The 21,802-nt window shown below is 35.8% G+C and overlaps 1 protein-coding gene across 7 annotated transcripts; it reads right to left on the minus strand.

The window, feature by feature from the left end:
* Positions 1 to 523: 523 nt before the first annotated feature.
* Positions 524 to 21,352, minus strand: u2af2b (U2 small nuclear RNA auxiliary factor 2b). Of its 7 annotated transcripts, none has more exons than XM_056479222.1 (14): positions 20,893 to 21,352; positions 14,849 to 14,869; positions 14,442 to 14,574; positions 11,285 to 11,320; positions 10,856 to 10,959; positions 7,836 to 7,987; positions 5,755 to 5,871; positions 5,175 to 5,313; positions 5,045 to 5,056; positions 4,815 to 4,894; positions 3,032 to 3,154; positions 2,857 to 2,943; positions 1,608 to 1,859; positions 524 to 1,399 (listed from the first exon to the last, which is right to left on the minus strand). In XM_056479222.1, the coding sequence occupies exons 1-14, from the start codon at positions 20,939 to 20,941 to the stop codon at positions 1,265 to 1,267; spliced, it is 1,440 nt and encodes a 479-aa protein (XP_056335197.1). In that variant the 5' UTR covers positions 20,942 to 21,352; the 3' UTR covers positions 524 to 1,264. The 7 variants fall into 7 exon arrangements, with proteins under 7 accessions (XP_056335197.1, XP_056335196.1, XP_056335200.1 ...); XM_056479221.1 differs by having other exon boundaries at positions 5,045 to 5,059; XM_056479225.1 differs by lacking the exon at positions 14,849 to 14,869 and having other exon boundaries at positions 5,045 to 5,059.
* Positions 21,353 to 21,802: the final 450 nt, after the last annotated feature.

Genomic DNA, 21,802 nt, shown 5'->3' on the forward strand with positions numbered 1-21,802 from the left:
AACAGAGTAATTGACCATTTTCATGTCGTGCTGATAAAAAAAACGCAGCATCTCTCAAACCAATAAGTGGTGTTAGTGAGGCCAGCAGGGGTTTCTCAACCTGCAGTCTGTGTGGGTCCTAATGCACCAGTATAGTGAAGGGAATACTATACTGAGGCGTTAAACAGAGGTCGTGACTCTCTGTGGTCATTAAAAATCCCATAGCACTTCTCTTAAAGAGTAGGGGTATAACCACGGTGTCCTGGCCATATACCCTCCTCCATCAGCTCTTACCCATCATGACCTCCCACTCATCCCTATTTACAGAATTGGCTCTATCACTCTCTCCACTCCACCAACAGCTGTGTGGTGAGTGCACTGGCACCATTTTCCTGTGGCTGCAGTCGCATCATCCAAGTAGATGCTGCACACTGGTAGTGGTGTGGAGATTAATTGTGAAGCGCTTTGGGGTATGGACATACACAATAAATGCACTATATAAATACACACATTACATTACAATAACGACCAAACTGACAACGGATCAAACTTCCAAGAGTTTTATTATCAAAAGTGGCCTATTATACTGAGAAAAGAAAAACATCACGCATACAGAAACTGAAAAACAGGTGCCACACTGGACAAATGTCATCACCTTCTAATGAGCTGGTGATATGCATGGAAGAGACCAAGTATGTATAAGAACAAAACCAGACAAAAAAAAGAAGATCTGAGACAATCTAATACCTTGAGATATGAACTGCAAAAAGCTACAAAATGGGAGGGAGATTTGACCAGCAGAGAAGAGCGGTGGCTTTTGAGAAGGATCAGTCAGTGGGATCGATTCAAAAGAGGAATAAAAAGAGATAAAAACCAAGTTAGGGACGTCTTCATTTGAATGATTAGCAATAAACCTCCAAGTTTGGTTGGGGCGTCGATAGTTGGTCTTCTCTGATGGTCAACGATCACTATTTTACATTTGTTTCATTATACAATTAAAAAATAGTAATAATTTTATTAACAGATTAAGTATCATCAGAATAGCAGAATAGCTCTCGCTAATGTTCTTAAAATACAAACGAAAAGCAAAAAAACCCTCCCACAATTGCTCACGAATCATCTTTTAATTTAAGCCTCAAAACAAAAAAAACACAACATTCACCTTTTGGCTTTTTTTTTTTTCTTTTTTTTTTTTAAGAGTACAAAAAAAAAATGTTCCCCCCTCTTCAACATCTCTGCCTCCAATTTGATTTCTTTTTACGAAATCAGCTCTAGGACTCTTCCTCTACCAGAAGTCTCGGCGATGATAAGCGTCTGGATCGCAGTACTTGGTCACCACCACCCTGTTGGCGAACTTTCTCCCCGTTAAGCCCTGCATGGCCTTCTGGGAGTCATAAACAGATGTGAACTCCACAAAGATCTGGAAAAATAAAACACAGATCATGAAATGGTTTGTGTATGTTTGCGTAGCACTGTCAGATGTTGATTTCTGCAGAGTTCAAAGTAAAAAAAAAAAACAGAACATGAAGGTGAATAAATGATAACAGAATTTACATTTTGAGCTGAAAAGGAGGACAAAGTTTGACCTGAAGCTTACAGCCCGCTTGAGCTGCTTTGGTAGGGCTTACCTTGCCGGTTCCAGGTATATCAAGGCCGTCGACGGGTCTGGGAATCTCTATGCTCTTGACCTGGCCATATTTAGAGCACTCGTCTTTGACGTCCTCCACGATCTCCTCGTACTCCTCATCATCGATAAGCTCCTCTGGAGCCACCATGTTCATCAGGCACAGGACCTCAGTGGGAATACCACCCATCTGGATCATGGGGTTTGATGTGAGACCCGGCACTTGCAACGTCACTGGAGTCTCGTTTATACTTGTCTACAGAGGGATAATGAAAAAGGAAAAACCCAGATTTAAGAACAATTAGAATTAGTGCTGCATGATATTAAAAAAAATCTGATATTGCAATATTTTATTTTTCTGCAAATACTGCAATTTGAATACAGTTCTCAAGATGGTATGAATAGCACTACTTCATGGGTTTCTAGGGAGTTTTGCTTTGAAATGTAGATATTTGAACAAGACAAGACAAAAATTCTAAGTAGGATTTTTTTTCTCCATATAAATAATTAGATGCAAATAATTTGTTACACTTCCAAACATCATAATTTTTTGTGCCGAGATGTTTTAAACTCTCTTAAAATGCTCAGTCACAGGCCTTCAAAACACATGCAAATGATAAACTTTCACTTTATTATGATTAAACTGACTCCAGAAATTGCATGTGTTCTGTATCTCCTAGTCAACTATAATACAGACTTAACTTTGCAAATCTTGCGATGCGATAACAGCATATGTATATCAGATATACAGTGCAGCCCTAATTAAAATTAAAATAAACTATTACATCAAATGTAGGCAGCTCTTCCTAAAGAGCACCATGGATTAAAGACTTTAACAAAAGAGTTGTTTGTAAAATGTAGCAATGTCGAAATTATTTGATCTAGAAATATTCTGTTACTAAAGTCACTGGAGAAACTTCATGCTTCAGTGCTGTATAAAAAGTATTAAGGTCCAATAAAAAGCCAACATTTTTAAACTGTCAAATCATGTCTATTTTGAATGTTTTTAAGTCATGTACCTAAATATCCTAAAACTACAAAAAATTAATTCATCCTTAATTCTAAACTAAATTGAAACCGCTTTAGTCCAGATTCCACAGTTGAAGTTCAGTTTAGTGTAATGTAAATGTCACTGCTGAAAACCAAAACACTAAAGAGCATATCCAACAATGTGCAAAAACCTCACCAGGTCTAAATTGCATAAAACAAATATAGCAAAAAAAAGGTCATCTCAAGCTGAACTTGATTCTTACCAGTGTGGCATTCTTGGCTCCAACACTTGCCCTCTGAACCAGCAACTTCTTATCTGCCAACTGCATACCATTCAATCCTGCAATAGCCTGTAACAAATGACCAAATTCACTTTTAAAAGCTAAAATCAATGCTAAAATCCATGGATCCAGTGAAAACCCAACCACACCAACTCACCTGATCATTGACGTTAACATCCACATATTCACAGAAAGCATAACCCTTTGACAGGCCGGTAGCGCTGTCCTTAACCAGATTGAAGGCTTTGAGAGGTCCAAAAGAGGTCAACAACTCTTTAACCTGAAGATACACAAACAAAAAAAGTCAACATCAAGTTCCAACATAGTTTTTTGTCTGATTAACAGTTGTTACCAAAGAGAATGTAGCCTAATGACAATGCATAGACTAATGTCAATGCATCATTGACAGATGGCTTTCTGTGTGCTATTTCAGGACTCTACGCCACTTCTAATTTAAAATGTGACAACATAACTTCATAAAACTGCAACTACTTTTTGGGGCCTTTAAATGTTGGGAATCAAAAGTTGCAAAACCTCACTGTTCTGTACTGAATAAAATAAGTGTCGGTGCATTTGGGAATTTGAGGGCTTTTATTTTATTTTATTTATATAATGGTTTATTAGATCTGATTCAAATGAAATGGCTAATATTTTTGTTTCCACGGAGCGGTATGGTTCTGTACAGTATGATTTGACAATGTCGACAAACTTTGTTTGAGCTCGAGTCGACTAGGTTTCATAACTGCATTGCTATTGTATTATAACAGTGTCATGTTAAGGTTGTGCATTTAAAAATGGTACTTTCAGTGTTGTCATACCACTGGCTTGTTGCATGCACAAGTGACTATTCGCTGTAAATCAATCGGCATTCTGCAGCGAGTACTTCCTCCTTTTAATACCATACTGGTGTGCTAGGTACCCTTGTGCCACAGTACAAACCGTATATGGTATGGGTCACCTTTGTCAGTCATCGTATTGCTAGATTCACCGTGCCTTTAAACTCCCGAAATACAATTTTCAGAGCACAAGCTGACCAGGGTTAAAAACACAAAGAAATGTTTCTATTTTGTTGCTGTTGTAACCATGGCACAAGCATCGGAAGCTGTTGCCTACATCGGAATATCTCCACATCCCCTGTTGCAATGTTATGTCTATGTTTATGTGCTTGATCTCACACTGCCCTTTTTTTTCACCTTCATATTTTTCCCCAATGTATCTTATTTCCTCTTCCTAATGCTACCTCTCATCTGAGCTGTCTTCCCCTGAAACATTTGATGTTTGTGTATAATTGGAGGGGTCCAATTTTGCTGCATGTACAGTGGTCAAGGCTCATCATCAAGTGGTAATGGCAAAGCTTTCTTACACTAAATAAGAAATGTTTTTTTGCGAATCAAATCAGCATATTAAATTAATATAGATGAGTTATGGCTGATGGAAATTCAACTTCATTATAACAGGAATAAATGAAAATAAAACTGTAAATATATTCAAACACAACGCATTATAAATTGCCACAATATTTTTACATTTTTTGGTTTTTACTGCAATTTTGATCAAGTTAAAGGGGTAATTCATCCTAAAAGGTAGATTTACTCATCTTTTACTCTCCCTCAAATAGTTCCAAACCTGTTTGAGTTTATTCTGTAGAAAACAAAAGAGCATATTTTGAAGAATATTAAAAACTTCTAACCATTGACTTCTATAATATATTCATTTCTACTATGGATGTCAGTGGCTACCAGTTTTCAACATTCTTCAAAATATCTTCTTTTGTTTTGAACAGAAAAACGAACAAAGGTGTGGAACCATTGATAACATTGAGTAAATGTTAATTTTTGGAATGAAGAATCCCTTTAATGCAAGCACAAAACAACCTTTCAAATTTATGACAGCCAAGGTATGTTTGACAGACTTTCAACCAGAAAGCATTTGTAACCTACCTGGTCGTCGTTGAGATAGTTTGGTAAACCTCCAATGAACAGCTTGTGAATAGAGTCTGGTACAACAGTAGACACCACACCTGTGGAACAGATGTACAACATTCATCAACACACAACTGGCAGGTACAAAAAAAAAGAAAGTGAATAACAGACTAAAATTTAAGGGTTGAAATGAATAAGAAATAACAGCAAGATTTTCCTAAAGTCAACTTTAAATGAAATTAGTTTACCCTGAAATTGGACTGCTTTACAGATGCATAAGGACACCAGACATTTGTAATAAAGAAAAAAAAAATAAAAATCAAATGTCATATTTGTTGTAGTTTGATATATTAGAAGGGAGTTGCAATGTGGGTTTACCTGGCACATAAACGCTCGGGTTCTCGCTCATGCCAGGTAACGGCTGATAGTCATGCGGTCTGCGAATCTTTAAGCTCTGTGCCTGGAAGATGATGCCATCGAATGCCATGGCCTGCGTGGTCTCATCCACTGATCGGAACTGAAGAATTAAAGCAAGAAATACAGTAAACAACCAAGCATATCAAATCATAGGAAACATAAGCCCCTGTGAGTAGCTATCTTTCTATCTATATCTTCATTATGTGCAGTTTGGAATATTGTATAACACATGGAATTGGCATTATGCGCATAATAAAATCTGCGCCACCATGCGTTCATTGCATTTCGTCTTCTGAGGTGCATGCATATATTTTATAAGAAAAAAGGCCCTCAGCGGCTTCTACTGCAGCAAATTCCATTTTCTCTTTGATATTTGGCGCAAGTGTATCAGGAAGTGACGATATTGATCTTATTGACTCGTTAGATGGAAACTGTGCTTTATTCACAAATGTTTTATGTGATATTTCAGGTTTCCCCCCAAGGTTTATTTGGAATCATTGAAAGGAAAAATAGGGAATGTGTGTATACATGTGCTACTGACCTCAAGGAAAGCAAAGTTCTTGTCCTGGTTAATCTGGACGGCGAGGACAGGGTTTCCTGGGGCCTGAGTCAGACCACCCAATCTCATCTGAGCATTGAAGAAGTCCATCATAGATTCCTGTAGAAGAATTATGAGTGTTAATTGAGCTAAGGATTAAGTTCTTAGTTCATTATGTAATAATAATATAGATAGCTGATCATTTTCTGACAGATGACCCATTAAATATGATAAATATATATATTTTTTTTATCCAAAGTGACTTACACCTGTAACCACACACCCAAGAGTAGTTGGGTGTTCGGTGCCTTGCTCAAGGGAATCACCTCAGCTGTGGTATTGAGGTTGTTATTCCAACCAACAAACCATGTTGGTACAGAGACTCAAACCTGCAACCTCAGGATCTCAAGTCTCTACCTATTAGGCCATGGCTGCACCCCCACATATATTAAAATGTGTGCATATTTTCAATATCAATAAAGTCAGTTTTTTGGCGATCATAAAAGGGATCATTCACCTTTATTCCAAACCTGCTTGCCTTCTGTTGAACACAAAAGAAGACATTTTGAAGAAAGCTAGAAATCAGTGACTTTCATAGAATTTGTTTAGCCTACTATGAAAGTTGATTACCGGCTTTCATCTTTCTTCAAAATATCTTCCTTGTTCTCCTCAAAGATTTAGAATGACTTGTGGATGAGTAAATGTTTATGTGCTTGTTGCTGGGTTTCCCCCCCACTGATCTCACAATGCCCTACTTTAAGGACAGCCTGGGAGGGGCTTTTTTTCTTAACTCCCTTTTCCCCAATGTATCTTTTTTGAGATAGGAAAACGAAACCGTTTAGATCCTGTGTGACTTGGGGATCTATTCACACTTAATAATGGTAAAATTATCTTTGTTCAATTAGTGTAGATCAAAAAATGAAATGATGCATTCATGATGTATATTATATGGCAGAAGTGCTTTTTTCCTATAAACCATGTTACTATTATGTTGTCTACCCTACCTTGTTGCGTATCCAAGTTTTAGGAACAACAAATCTTGTTGACTTCTAGTTGATCATTTGGTATCAGAAGTGGCTTACATGAAAGGCAAAGGCCTCTAGATTACGCTTATTTTACCAAAATAAAATATGATCATGCCTTGATTTTTAATTATTTAATTAGCACAGTAAGGTCTGACTTTGCCTAGACAAAAGTCTTGTCACTTAACAGAAATACTGTCCAGTATAGAATATAAAGTCATGGCGCAGTGGAAAAAAAATGTATATAGTGTATGACTCCCATGAGCTTGGACGACTGCATCCATACATCTCTGCAATGACTCAAATAACTTAATAATAAAGTCGTCTGGAATGGCAAAGAAAGCGATCTTGCAGGACTCCCAGAGTTAATCAAGATTCTTTGGATTCATATTCAATGCCTCCTCCTTCTTACCCCAGACATGCTCAATAATGTTCATGTCTGATGACTGGGCTGGCTAATCCTAGAGCACCTTGACCTTCTTTGCTTTCAGGAACTTTGATGTGGAGGCTGAGGTATGCGAAAGATCCTGCTGAAGAATTTGCCCTCTCCTGTGTTTTGTAATGTAATGGGCAGCACAAATGTCTTGATACCTCCGGCTGTTGATGTTGTCATCCACTCAGCAGATCTTTTGCACGCCCCCATACGGAATGTAACCTCAAACCATGGTTTTTCCTTCACTAAACTTTTATTTTATTTTATTTGTGATGATCGGGATGCAGTTCAACAGATGATTCATCTGAAAAATCTACCTTCTGCCACTTTTCCAAATGATCAACAGGAAGTCAACTTATTATTTGTTGCTCTTACAACTGGGGTTGACGACAAGACTTTTGTCAGGTCGTGTAAAAATAACAAATTTAAATTAGCTGAAGATTAAGTTATTCATGCTTTTAAAGATGAACTTTAGATGAATGTAAGGTAATCTAAATATGAAAACATTGGAGTATGCTGAATTAAATATCCAATATGCTTCTGCATAATGCATCCAAGCATGCTAGTTGGATCAGTTTTCAAAAGCCCCGCAGAGTAATTCTAGTGTGCAAATAGTGTTCGTTCAACACCTCTGTGATGCCAAATGGGATGTTGCCAACGTAAAGTCTGCGAGCCTGGCGAGTCATCTGACTGCCCACTACAGGGACCGGGGTCGGCGTTACTGCCAGGCCGTCTGGCGTCATGGTGGGCAGCAAAGCGGTAGCAGGGATTTGCCCAGCAGCTGAGGGAGAACAACAAAATATGAATTATTAAATTATATGTATGTATTACTGAGAAGTTTGTCATGGCCTGAATGAGAAAAATTAGAAAGACAGGAAGAGAATAAAATGTAGTTTAGGCCCGTGTACACCAATTTTTGCATTGTGCTCTCTCTCACGAACATACATGCAGCTTACTTAACCATAGACGAGCACAGATGGATGAGTTTAGCACATGCACATTATCACACACTGGACTTGTTCTGCTTCAACAGTCACCTCACAAATTTGGTTCGTGCACCATCCATGTGGACAGAAAAACTTACACTCATTAGAGCTGCGCAATATTTCAGAGAATTATTACCTTTGCTACATTGGTTAATTTTTAAACAATGATAACCTGTGACGCACTCCTATATTCTTTACAATGCTACTTTGAATATTTGCTCTGAAATACAGGGTATATGCAGGAATCCTAAAGATAATTTCAATTCCTTTTAAAGACTTTTTAAAGACATTCTCAGAATACTTTAAGACCTCATCTCCACTTCAAGTTGTAATCAGTATCAAACATTTAACTTAATAAACAGTTGTTAATAAACAGTTGTAGTTAAATAAATCAATAGAGCACAACCATGCAACAGAACTCAGATAAGCTCGGAAGAAACAAAGCTTGACGGAATAAATTACGCGGTTGTTTTCCGCCACTGTTTAAACTCGTCTCCAACCAGAAGTAAGCAAAATTACATTTTCTCATTTTGCTGTCTGTTTCGCTTTATAGATTCGCTACATGTGGAGAGCGTCACATCACCTTCCTGCGTTTGTCGCAAATTACATGGATCGAGCACACCGTTTTTAATATTAGAAGGAAAACAAATATATTTATGCTTTTTTGGAGTCGAACACTTTTGAACAAAATTTAAGACCTCGTAAAAACACAATTAACACTTTTTAATACCTTTTAAGGGCCCTAATTTTCTCATAATTGATTTATCAACTTAATACTTCTTAAGACCCCGCGGACACCCTGAAATAGCACGCAAGTATGGTTTAGTAATAAGTGTAATTCATGCGCCTCGCCGGCCAACCACCAAGCATACAGTAGTCACTTCAGGACAAAGCACGTGATAGAGTGAGACCAGCGATCCTTGCAGGCATGAAATATTGCACATTATGACAAGTTTTGCTTGCTACACAACGTGCTAGAAATAATACAGTTTTACATTCGGAATTGTAGTATTATAAAGCACTATAAAGTTTTCTAACTGGCGAATGACATGATCTAGTGGGTTTTCTACATAAATTTTTATATTAGATGTCACCTACCCGGTTGTCATCTATTGGAAGGAATGCGTCAATAGAGCCGCCATTTTAGTATAGGGTAGCGCTCCTTTGAAATTAATGTGGGACCAAGGTACAGTGGAGGACTGTGGCCATCCAGAGCCAGAGATATGTAAACATACATACATATATCGATGATCGGGAGTTTTACAGGTAGTCAGTATGCAAATTTTTTTTTTTATTACAAAAATTATTATTGTACATCACTTTTTCTACATCGATGGATCGGGGCATTGCCGACAAAGAGCGTGTGTTTGTGTGCATGGAAATGTATTATCTCCCTCCCTATAGAATTTGATCTAACCCATGTCCTGACACACACCCCCTCTCCTTCTTTTACTTCTTATTCTAACGGAGGGAGCGATTAAATTGTGAATGAATCTCCGTTATAAACAACTCGTTCACTTAGCCGACAATAATACAAGTTTCTAGCACCACAGCATCTTGTTTTCATTTCATTTACATAGTTTGCTTATTTTATTCAACAAAACTAGCATAAGCCTAGCAAGTTGGTGCATTTTTGCCTTATTGCCTAATATAGTCTGCACTGACTATATTATCATCAATAACGTTACTTGTTTAGCACAAAAGTTTATAACATACAAAAACGTAAAAAATGAAATCTTACCTATAAAATGTTCTGCCCTTATGCTTTGTTTTCTCGTTACTACACTGTACACAGCGCTAAAGTCCAGCATCTTCACATTAGCATACAGTCTTGACTAGTGCGGTTGAATGACATTTGTCCTGGGAGCACTGTACCAATGTGGCAGCACTATTGACGCATGCTCAGGATCCATATGTGATATCTAGTGTATTTATCTATCTATGGGTTGTCTATTGTCATCTTTAAAGGTGCGTGATCGTGATTACAAAAAAGCGTGGCTTTGGACAGCAGGGGAGAGGCTGTGTTTCAAAGATATTATGCTAACAGATAGCATTTTGGCCCATCACCTACTGCACCTTTAAGGTGCTTTTACAAATAGAGCATGAGAAAGGATCTTCTAATCCGGTAGTTTCTTTTACCAAACATTAAGGCTAATTTCAAGGTTTTTTGTATGTAGGTTATGAGTCCATTGTAGAATACATCCAAAACTAAATTACAAGCGTTATTTATTTATTTGTCTATTTATTTATTGCCACATCAGCAACTTATGGCTATTTCATAGCAAGATCAATATTCATAAAAATATTACATGAGACCAACTTCTTATTTCAATAAGAGATGATACACAAACAAATATATAAACAGAAATAAATAAGTAAAATTCAGAAATATATATATATATATTAAATATGACTTTTTCAATTTAATATCTGATAAATAACTTCACATTCTTCCTGGTGATACCTTTCAAAAACATCCAAAGTGTTTTCATTGTAAAAATCTTGTCTAATGGTACTCTTTCAAATACTTTGGTGAGAGCTAAAGTAGTATAATATCTAGAATTCTTGCTATGCAGACTTCTACACATTTCTGTGCAGTTTCAACCAGTATAGCGCCCACACATATTTAGTAAGGACAAACAAGTGGAGAGGGTATCACTCACCTTGCATTGCCTTATACTGCATGGGAGTAATATGCTCAAAGCCTGGAGGCGGGACATCCCAGTACTTCTTAATTTTCTTCCTTTTCTCCCGTTGAGGTGAACGGCTAAGGTGAAGAGGAAAAACAAAATAAATGTTACTATATTTATTTAAATAGTATATAAAATATTGTATAAAGAATATGATATTGTTCTTTCATTTTTATTCAAACAAGGTCAATTAATTGAGTGAAAAAGAAAACACAACCATATAGTGCACAGAATCTGAAGCACACACTTATTACAATTAGCACTGATTTAAAATACTTCACCTAACATGCTATAATCATCACACAGAGACTTTTAATGTAGAAATGACTAGTATTTCCACTCGCAAAACACTTTAAAAATGACGTAAAACATGGTAAAACTGGGTCAGCCCATCTGCTTTACCTGACATTTTCTTGGGGGTGGTTCTGTGTATGATCACTGAAATGACATTTAAGAACAGGGTTTGATATGTAGCTACTTCACAGTAGCTTGAATAACAGTACATAAACAACTGAATGAGATTTCAATTAAGAAAGAATTTAACAAGAGAAAGTTTTATTATTCTTCATTACTGTTCAATGAAAACAGATTACTTCAGTTACTTCACTAGTTGCTTGTGAAATACTGCTTCATAAAGCTTCAAATCCTTTATAAATGTTCTTGAAGTGCATTTTAAATTAGTATGGTCACGTGATTTCAGTAAAGGGGCCTTAAGTAAAGGGTTATGTCAGACGGTTTCAAAAAGGTTTGTAAATTCAATGGTTCTCCACTGAGGTGATCTGTGTAATAACATAAAATCCACATGAATCACGCAGCTTAAATAAAAAGAATCACTGAGCAAGATTCTTTGGTTTTATCTGATCTCAAATCAGTTTTTTTTGTGAGGCATTTGCAAAAAGAAAATAAATAATATTCGTTAATAGTCTCTTATTGGTCTGTTTAGCAGATCCTACCATGGAAAAAAACAATATATAAGCCTTAAAATTAATAATTAATTAATAACTCATTATGCAGCCACTTAAAGGTCCCATGAAATAAAATAGTTTTTTAGACGTTAGTATCACTATTGTTCATTTTTTTAGGATATCTATAATCTAGTGCACACCAAAACAGTGACAAAATTTGCATTTGAAAATATTATACTGGTGTAAAGCTTGAAGCTGGTTTTATTCACGTCACCTCATACTTCAGTTTCTCATTAAGTCTTGACCAATCAAAATCGCCATAGTATCTGACATGCCCCGCCCCCTTCAAGATGCTTCTTATTTGATTACTCTCACTGGCAGAGCAGTGATAAAACAAAACGCTATAGGCTGTTATTTTTTTTTTTAAACTGGTGGAGCTAGAATTTATTTTTAAATTTAAAGTTTGCACTGTTTGGAAAAACAAAAAAACTAATTCTACTACATGTTTTGTTGGATTTCTATGGTTTTGATAAGCAGGTGTCCCTTGAAGGTGGTGTTTCCAATGCTTCGAAACAGTAAATCATCTTGCAAAAAAAGCTTTGTTTCTCCCATCACTTTCAGTAAAATGGAGTTCAAATAAAACTAAACAACAATAAAAAACTGAATCATATTTAAAGAAAAAGTAAAGTAAAATGTATTTATACACAGGGTTTCCACTCTTTCATGGACACCCAATTTAAGCACTTTTTTAAAAAACATTTTTTTTAAGTCACTAATAATTTTTAATCGAGCACGTTTGTAATTCACACATCTAGCATATATGCTGCCATGAAAGTCCTTTCTGTACTTAATATTAACACTAAAATGTCGTAATGATGATGTTTTGAATGTGTCATTTTTAAAAATGTTGACTGTTTTAAACAACTGTTTTGCAGTCATGTTCAAAGAGATTTAGAACAAATGTTTAAATTCAATACTGGTGATATTCATATGTGGTTTCTGAAGTATTGATAAAATACATTATTTGACATATGTTCATGTACACTCACCGGCCACTTTATTAGGTGGACCTGTGCAACTTCTCGTTAACGGAAATTTCGAATCAGCCAATCACATGGCAGCAACTCAATGCATCTGGGCATGTAAACATGGTCAAGATGATCTGCTGCAGTTCAGAGCATCAGAATGGGAGAGAAAGGTGATTTAATTCACTTTGAACGTGACATGGTCTGAGTATTTCAGAAACTGCTGATCTACTGGGATTTTCATGCACAGCCATCTCTGGGGTTTACAGAGAATGGTCCAAAAATTAGAAAATATCCACAGAGCGGCAGTTCTGTGGGCGCAAATGCCTTGTTGATGGCAGAGGTCAGAGGAGAATAGCCAGACTGGTTCCAGCTGAGAAATGCAACAGTAACTCAAATCGCCAATTGTTGCAACCGAGGTCTGCAGAAGAGCATCTCTGAACACGTCAAACCTTGAGACGGATGGGCTACAGCAGCAGAAGCCCACACGAGTGCCACTCCAGAACAGGAAACTGAGGCTACAATTCGCAGTAGAGGATTGGAAAAACGTTGCCTGGTCTGATGAGTCTTGATTTCTGCTGTGACATTCAGATGGTAGGGTCAGAATTTGGCATCAACAACATGAAAGCATGGACCCATCCTGCCTTGTATCAACGGTTCAAGTTGGTGGTGGTGGTGCAATGGTGTGGGAGATATTTTCCCAGCACACTTTGGGCTCATTAGCACCAACTGAGCATTGTGTCAACACCACAGCCTACCTGAGTATTGTTGCTGACCATGTCTATCCCTTTAAGACTACAGTGTACCCATCTTCTGATGGCTACTTCCAGCAGGATAACACGCTGTCAAAGAGTGAATCATCTCACACTGGTTTCTTGAACATGACAATGAGATTACTGTACTCAAATTGTCACCAGATCTCAATCCAATGGAACACCTTTGGGATGTGGTGGAACGAGAGATTCGACAAATCTGCACCAACTACGTGATGCTATCATGTCAATATGGACCAAAATCTCTGATGAATATTTTCAGTATCTTGTTGAATCTATGCCACAAAGGATTAAGGCAGTTCTGAAGGCAAAAGGAGGTCCAACCCAGTACTAGTAAGGTTTACCTAATAAAGTGGCCGGTGAGTGTATAAGAAAGTATATTTTGAAAGCAGTGCAGTACAATTGTAGAAATAACAACATAAACTTTCAATTCAAGCACTTTCAATGACCCATGTTTGTTTAAGTACTTTCTAGACCTAGAATTCATGTCTGAAATTCGAGTACTTTCAAGCAGCATGTGAACCCTGTTTAGCACATTAAACAGAGAAAAGCTGAAGTGCTTAACAGAATAAAATGTAAAAAAATAAAACAAGATGGACAAGACAAACAATAAAATACCAAAGAGAATACAATTAAAATGTCAAAGACAAATGATATGTTTTTAACCTTGCTTTAAAAACAGTAATGAGTTTAATCAAATTGGAAGTGGTATCGTAACATCATCTTTTATCCTACAACATGGCTAAAAAAAGAGACTTGGGCATTAATAACTAACTTTTAAATCAACCTTTGCTTAATATTTCACTCCAAGCCTCGGCCACAGTTACTGTTGAATAATAATGTCTGCGATAGGCACCTGCGTCTGTGTCGGCGTTCCTTGCTGTCGCCGCGGCGCTCCCTGCTTCTCCTCTCCCTGCTTCTCCTCTTCCGCTCTCGACTGCGGCTGCGGGATGGACTGCGTCGCCGGTGCCGGTTCTCCTTGTCCCTCTCTGAGACCAAATAAAAAAAAAGAAATACATGAGCATCCAATAAAAAAAAAAGAGAGAATCAGTACTGCAAGCTCCTAAAGTAAATGAGAGGAAGGAAAGAAGGTGGTAAACAGAAGAGAAAGCCCATTCCAGCTGCAGAATGAAAGAGGTTTGGCACAGAATTATGCAGGTTTTCTGATTTCACAGTAAGTATCTAGGGGCAAACGGAAGATTAGAGGTAAAGGAAGGAGACAGGTTGTGTTTGCTTTTCTGAACCTCGTTCTGGGATACCCACCATGACCATTTAGACTGTCACCTGTGCGGAAGAGAAAAAGGGACACAGGAGGTTATTCCAGCTCATTTAACACATCCTATTCTGTCATGCAAACAGATTACGGTCAGCCTGACTGGACGAGTGCTGGTCTGGCAAAAATGAACGCACTGAACGCCTGCAGAAGGGCCCTATGATTTTCATTATTAAAGTTAGGCTAAAGTTGGTTTTATATTCGCACATATTGACTTTATATTCACCTCCATGATAACATTTCAGAAAAGTATTCTTTGGAAATTCCAAATAGGGAAATCATAATAGAAGTAGGGCTGTACTCTAGATATCGTTTCAGCATCTATATTGCAATACGTGCATCCGCAATAGTCAATATAAAAGAAGACGCTTCAATCCCGGTTTGTGGACTTAAATCAGGTTTATTTTGTACATTAACATAACGGATGTCCATACAGCAGTGGATATTAACGTGTATCTAGTCACATTTGCTGTGCAAAAACAGTGCAAAGCTAAATGTGTGTGTGTGTATGTGTGCGCACAAGCGATCGATCTTTATAACCAAATTATGTGTGACTCATCATTGCAGAAAGGCTTGAATTAACTCCACAACAAATATAACAAACAAACGTTGGGAAAGTTCTAACTGTTGTAAGGGAGATCTGCTTTAATCTGGTCTGTCACTGTGCTGTTTGTCTACATGAAGGCTATGGCTCTGACACGCACGTGGGAACGTTGGGCGGGGATAACCAGCTAGTGTTGTTACGATTCTGGAATTTGGTACCAAACCATACTGAAATTAACATAATTTTCCTGCTAATATCTGATACTAAGCACATTCTTAAACAGTGCTGATTTGCCATTGTGTTCACATGCTCAACAGAAATGACTGTGATTGGCCGTGAAGGTCATCAGTTCACCAAACTCACCGCTGTTTACTGAGTGTAACCACAGATACAGGGACACTGGAGTGTTTCAAACTCACGTCGATCAGGTGGTTTGTCTATAAGCTGATATACCAACAAATCCACTGATGAATCGCAGCTTTAAAACAGTCCAGTGTCCCTGTATCTGTGGTTACACGCAGAAATGTTCTGCTTCTTTGTGAATGAATGGTGTGTTTTTGCATCCATCACGTCTTTACACTGGCTTCCAGTTACATTCAAATTAGATTTTAAAGTAGGGCTGCACGATTCTGGCTAAAATGAGAATGGCGATTTTTTTTGCTTAAAATAAAGATCAAGATATTCCCACAATTCTGTACATGTAAATTAAAGTACTACTATGAGTAGGTTATTATTATTGTTATTTACATATGGTAAAACAACAATCACAATATTATGCGTAGGTCTACTGTTGGTCAAAAAGTTAAATTTTGAATAGACTTTGAATGGTGGACTTGAATAGACTTTAAATATGTCCTGGTCATTAATGCACAGTACAGTGATGACATCATTTTTTTTCTACTGGTAAAATCTGACATTTGGCGTCATCAGATTCCCTCTTGCATCATATTCAACATTATATAGGCTAGAGTAGTAATACTGACACTGTTAAACAATTATTTTCAAGCACAACCCTCTGTGTTCGCTATGAAAGAAAAAAATATTAAATTCTTGTCGCAATCATAACTCTTAAATGCGATATGACTATTTAAATGTGTGCGCGCTTTCGGTAAAATTTTCACTGTGATAACAGCTCATGGCCAGCAGTACACGTCACATGTGATTGGCCGCAAATACATCATTACATGAAGACAGAAATAAGATTTTTGGGTGAATTATACCTTATAAATACAGTATGTGACTCTTTCGACAGTAAACTACCGTATTTTAGTAATTTATAGAGGTAATATGTCTGTATTTTGAATTACCAATATCTGCACATCTTTTGTTACACAGTTAGATATGTTAACACAGCCATATACAGGTGGTGATGAGGAAGTTACATAATGAACCAATGCTTATCACAAAAAACTTTTCCCACAAGCAGAAAAGTGTATCAGTGTATAGAAGGTGCTCAGTGTCGTTCACACAGCTGCTAAACACCAATATGGTAACACGTATAAAATTAAAGTCATGAAATAAACTTTGTTTTAACATTAGATGTAACAAATCTCTAATGTACATAACCAATGGGAAAACAACTAAAAAGATCCATAATAATGTCAACAAAAAGCATAAAAAGTGATGTGCCATGCAGGGAATTCTGGGAAAGTCAATTTACAGTTTTCGCCGTATATATTAAGGAAACATACCGTTAACCAGGTTACGGATTTGTACTGTAGCATTTTTACAGTTTTTTACTGTTGAAATCACGGCCATTTTCTACAGAACTTCTCCTGAACTTGATAATATGATTGGCAGAATCAAAGAAATGCTGGATTAAGATCGTCTTGGGGGTCGAATCGAGATTGCAATCTTTTTTTCGGTTCATCATGCAGCTCTATTTTAAAGTATTATTACTTGTCTATAAATCACTAATTGGCCTAGGACTTCAATACATTACAGATATGCTCACCATATACAAACCTAACAGATCAGTAAGAGCTTTAGGAGCAAATAAACTAAAAATTCCAAGAGTTCAGTCAAGGGTGAATTCGCCTTCAGTTATTATGCCCCCCAAATGATCAGATGTGCTCCAACATTAGTCACATTCACGTCAAGACTGAAAACACATCTGTTTAGCTGAGCCTTTACTGAATAAACACTGTGCTATATCAGGACAGATCACACTATTATGTCTGTCTTCTCTTTTTCATTCCTTTTAAAACCTGTTTTAAAACATTTTAATCTGTTTTTTGTAATTTGTTTTTATCTTCTTACACTTCGTTTATTCCTGTTTATGTAAAGCACTTTGAATTACCATTGTGTATGAAATGGGCTTTATAAATAAACTTTCCTTGCATCGTAAAATTTGTGTGTCTGGGATTATTCTAGATTATACTTTGTAACTCAATTCGATCGCAAAATTTGCATGCAGCAATTGTTGGAAGCCTGTGATAAGTCTATTTGGTTTAAAATATGGACATGTTTCTTATAAAACCAAATCACTTCACTTTTGTTTAAACAGCTTGTGTCATTTGAATAGATTTTTTTTTTTTTTTTGATGGATGCATTTTTTGGAGTTCATCATTAATTCAACTCCAGCTATTTTATCTGAAAAAGGCAAGCCATTTTTACCTTGGATAGCAATTGAAATATCCAATCATTTTATTTAATTTTTTTTGGAAAAAGTATGTAATGGAATAAGAGAATAACCGTTTTTTTTTATTTTATTTCAGGATTTTTTTTTATATAGTTATTATTATTATTATACTTATAAAATATGACATTTTAAACGTTTAAGGTTTTTGACTGATTATAAATGTTTATGATAAACTAAATTTAAATTAACTAATCAGACAATAAAAACAAAAATAAATATTTCATAGGGCACTTCTGCAGTTACAAGATGATAAGTTTTTGTAATAATAACGTGTCATTTCTGGGAAAACAAATCCACAAATCTGTGTCTGTTGCAGGCATGGGCTGGTATAAGATAATAGTATGATAACCTTGGAAAAAAATATCACAGTTTTATGGTATAACGGCATTGTGATCACTGCTCTGAAATAAGTTCTTTCTAAATGTCTGGGTAAAAAAAAAAAACTTGCTTTTTTCTGCTATGAACACAATACATTTTATTTTAGGAAACATTTATAATATTTTAGAACAGCAAACATGTCAGGCTAAATAATTCAAATAAATCATTGACTTCTGCTGTTTTCATTAGTATCAATAACACAGACTCACATATTTCTTTACAGCACGAAGAAAAACACATTAAACACCCTTAAATATACATTATAACAGAATATTTATGCAGTTTTAAAACCACGACTTTTTCAAACCACGGTAAACCTTGAAACCAGTTAACATCCCATGCCTAGTCTGTTGTGCATTTAAAGTGTCATGAGTGAAAGATGAAAGTCAGATTCATTTCATGCGCTGAAAACATGAGTTTCAAATATTTTTTCATTCATTAGAATCCATTTAATTTTTACATTTTTTACTGTGATTTCCAGAAGAAATTAAAGTTGATGTATAGCAAAATGAAGATATTATCATGTGTATTTGACACGAGAATAATTAATAATTAAAATGAAAAAAATTACAATTTAAAACAGCATCTTTGGATATCTTTTTTGCTGGAGATACTGTTGTTTTGGCAGTTTTAAAACCTTGAATTTTCAAAACCGCGGTATACTTTGATAGCGGTTATCGTCCCATACCTAGGTCCAAATGATTAATTTATTGCCATTTTAAATTTGTATACTTTGCCATTAAATCTGAAGTATACATTGCTACTGGGGCTGTGCAATTAATCGAAAATTCAGTTTTGATTTTGGTTTTAATGATTATAAAAAACCATTAATCGAGAAACGATTATTGCATCAAATACCGCCCCTTTCGAGTTGTACATATTTGTTGCTCTGCAAAGCTCAGATTCACGTGAATATTACTAAAAGCATGTACTGTAATGTAACTTTCACAGCACGGCATGCATATCATTCATTGATGTACATTCGCATCATTCATGTTTTAAAAGCGCGAAAGACATCGCATGCTGTTGTGTGCATGTGCTCAGCCTCAGAGATGAGCAGAGCACGCACATCTAAAGTCCTCTTAATGTGAGCGCTTTAATGGTCAAATACATGCAAATTTGTGTCAAAATGCAGTGTTTAGTGATTATTCATATTAACCCTCATTTATGTAATAAACAAATTAGTTGAGAATCAAAAGACATGTGAAAGAGAAAATATAAATCAGAACCATACTGCTCTTAAAGTGACAGCGTGCTATATTCCTGCGGTCGACTGTTTTTATCATCAATCAAACAACAAAAGGACAAAATCACTCACTGCTCTTGACTGAAGAACTTTTGTAGCGATAATTAAAGTTTCTGTTCTTACAGCGAAGATGCTTAAAGCACAGTTTGTTTCATATTTGTATTCTATTGTATTTTTTTCCATTTTCTTATTTACAGGTGGGAAAATAACTCTATATATACTTGAAGTCAGAATTATTAGCCCTCCTGAATTATCAGCGACCCCTTTCCCTCCAATTTCTGTTTAACAGAAAGATTTTTTCCCAACCCATTTCTAGACATAATAGATTTAATAACTCATTTCTAATAACTGATTTATTTTATCTTTGCTATAATGACAGTACTTAATATTTTACTAGATATTTTTCAAGATAGAAGCATTAAGCTTAAAGTGCAATTCAAAGGCTTTATTAGGGTAATAAGGCAAGTCATTGGATAACAGTAGTTTTTTCTGCAGACAATCAAAAAAATATGTTGCTTAAGGGAGCTAATAATATTGACCTCAAAAATATAACAGGAAATACTGCAAAAACAATTTTTTTTATTAAACATCATTTGGGAATTTTAATTTTATATATATATATATATATATATATATATATATATATATATATATATATATATATATATATATATATATATATAAAAGAAATAAAAAATAATCACGTGAGGGCAAATAATTTTGACTTCAACTGACAATCTTTTTGAATAATCGTGATTACAATTATGACCAAAATAATCGTGATTATGATTTTTCCCATAATCGAGCAGCCCTAATTGCCATTATATATCCTTAGTTTCCTCAAATTTTCACACATTACTTTCTAATTGTACTCTTTAATTACATTAATACCTATAACAAGTGTGATTTTTTTTTTACCACAATACAACTTATATTATTGATACACATTTAATATTGTCTAATTATGTACAACACACGTGCAAAATCTAAATAAAAACATTTTATTAATTAAATCTTGACTAAAACCTCAAACATCCACAAAGACCAATTTTACGTGTTCTTGCATCAGTCTTCTTTAACAATAATTCATAAAAATGTTTAATATTAGATGCATTGAGATAATTTCATTACCGTACTAATCGACACATGAATTTTACCCCGTAACTTACTATGTTACGCAGGTGATTACTGTTTAGGGCAGTAAATGATGCACATCCATACTCACCTTGTTTATTTTCAGACAGCTGTCTCTCAAATTCATCAAAATCAGACATCCTGGTGTTTTGGTCAAACTTAAGCTAACACGACGTATTTGCTCAGATAGCTTTATTTCAGCTACACGCTATTACAGGAGATCGACTATAAAACGCAGATTTTAAAAACGTAACACAAGTATATAGACTTTGCCGAAATACACGTATATTTACGCAGAAGTTGATATAAAGGTTTTGCTTAAGAGGGTTGTTAGCGGCTAATGCTAAACGAAACCACTGCGGAGCACGAATAAAAGGCTTGCGTCGATAATGTTTAAGATTTAACCCTTTCGTTACAACGATTAGCCGTTTAGATAAATTTCCTGATACTCAAATTGAGCTAATAGTCCTTATTGATTGAGGTAAAGTGTAGCCAGTTTTGACCAAAGAGGCTAACCGCTTATTCCGCGTTGGCGGATGCGCTCATCTTTTCTTCACGGCACTAAAAACTCGCGGAACGATAACACTGATGATATGCGACACCTAAAGGCCTGGAGAGAAGATTTTATTTTACATATTTACCCCATTCAATCACTGTGGTCATAGTCATGGATTTTTATTCTAGTATCTTGCACATTAACTGACAGAAGGACTCCGTGATGACGCTGAGGATGTTTAACAGCAAGAAAACAAACAGTGATAATACAAAAAATATATAAAACACAATAACAAAAGTCATGTTCCAATGTATAAATATGGTTTTAGCATTATATTTAACGTCAAATAAGCACTATACATCAGAAGTTATATTTTCAGAATGAACCATGTCCTCATTAGTAATATTTTAGGTTTCCCTGCTGAAAGAAAATGCTTAAACCAGCCTAGGCAGGTTGGTTGGTTTTAGCTGGTCGACCAGCCTAGTTTTACAGGGGTTTTGGTCAT

Source organism: Danio aesculapii, chromosome 19, assembly GCF_903798145.1.
Source record: "Danio aesculapii chromosome 19, fDanAes4.1, whole genome shotgun sequence".
Taxonomy (NCBI): Eukaryota; Metazoa; Chordata; class Actinopteri; order Cypriniformes; family Danionidae; genus Danio; species Danio aesculapii.

Bases quoted from the DNA above. Each gene is read 5' to 3' on its own strand.
- u2af2b (XM_056479221.1), bottom strand. From the start codon at position 20,941: ATGTCTGATTTTGATGAATTTGAGAGACAGCTGTCTGAAAATAAACAA. The intron at 11,321-14,441 runs GTGCCTATCGCA...ATGTCATTTCAG, and splicing joins GAACGCCGACACAGACGCAG to TGATCATACACAGAACCACC. The intron at 7,988-10,855 runs GTGAGTGATACC...GTTCTCCCTCAG, and splicing joins GCAGTATAAGGCAATGCAAG to CTGCTGGGCAAATCCCTGCT.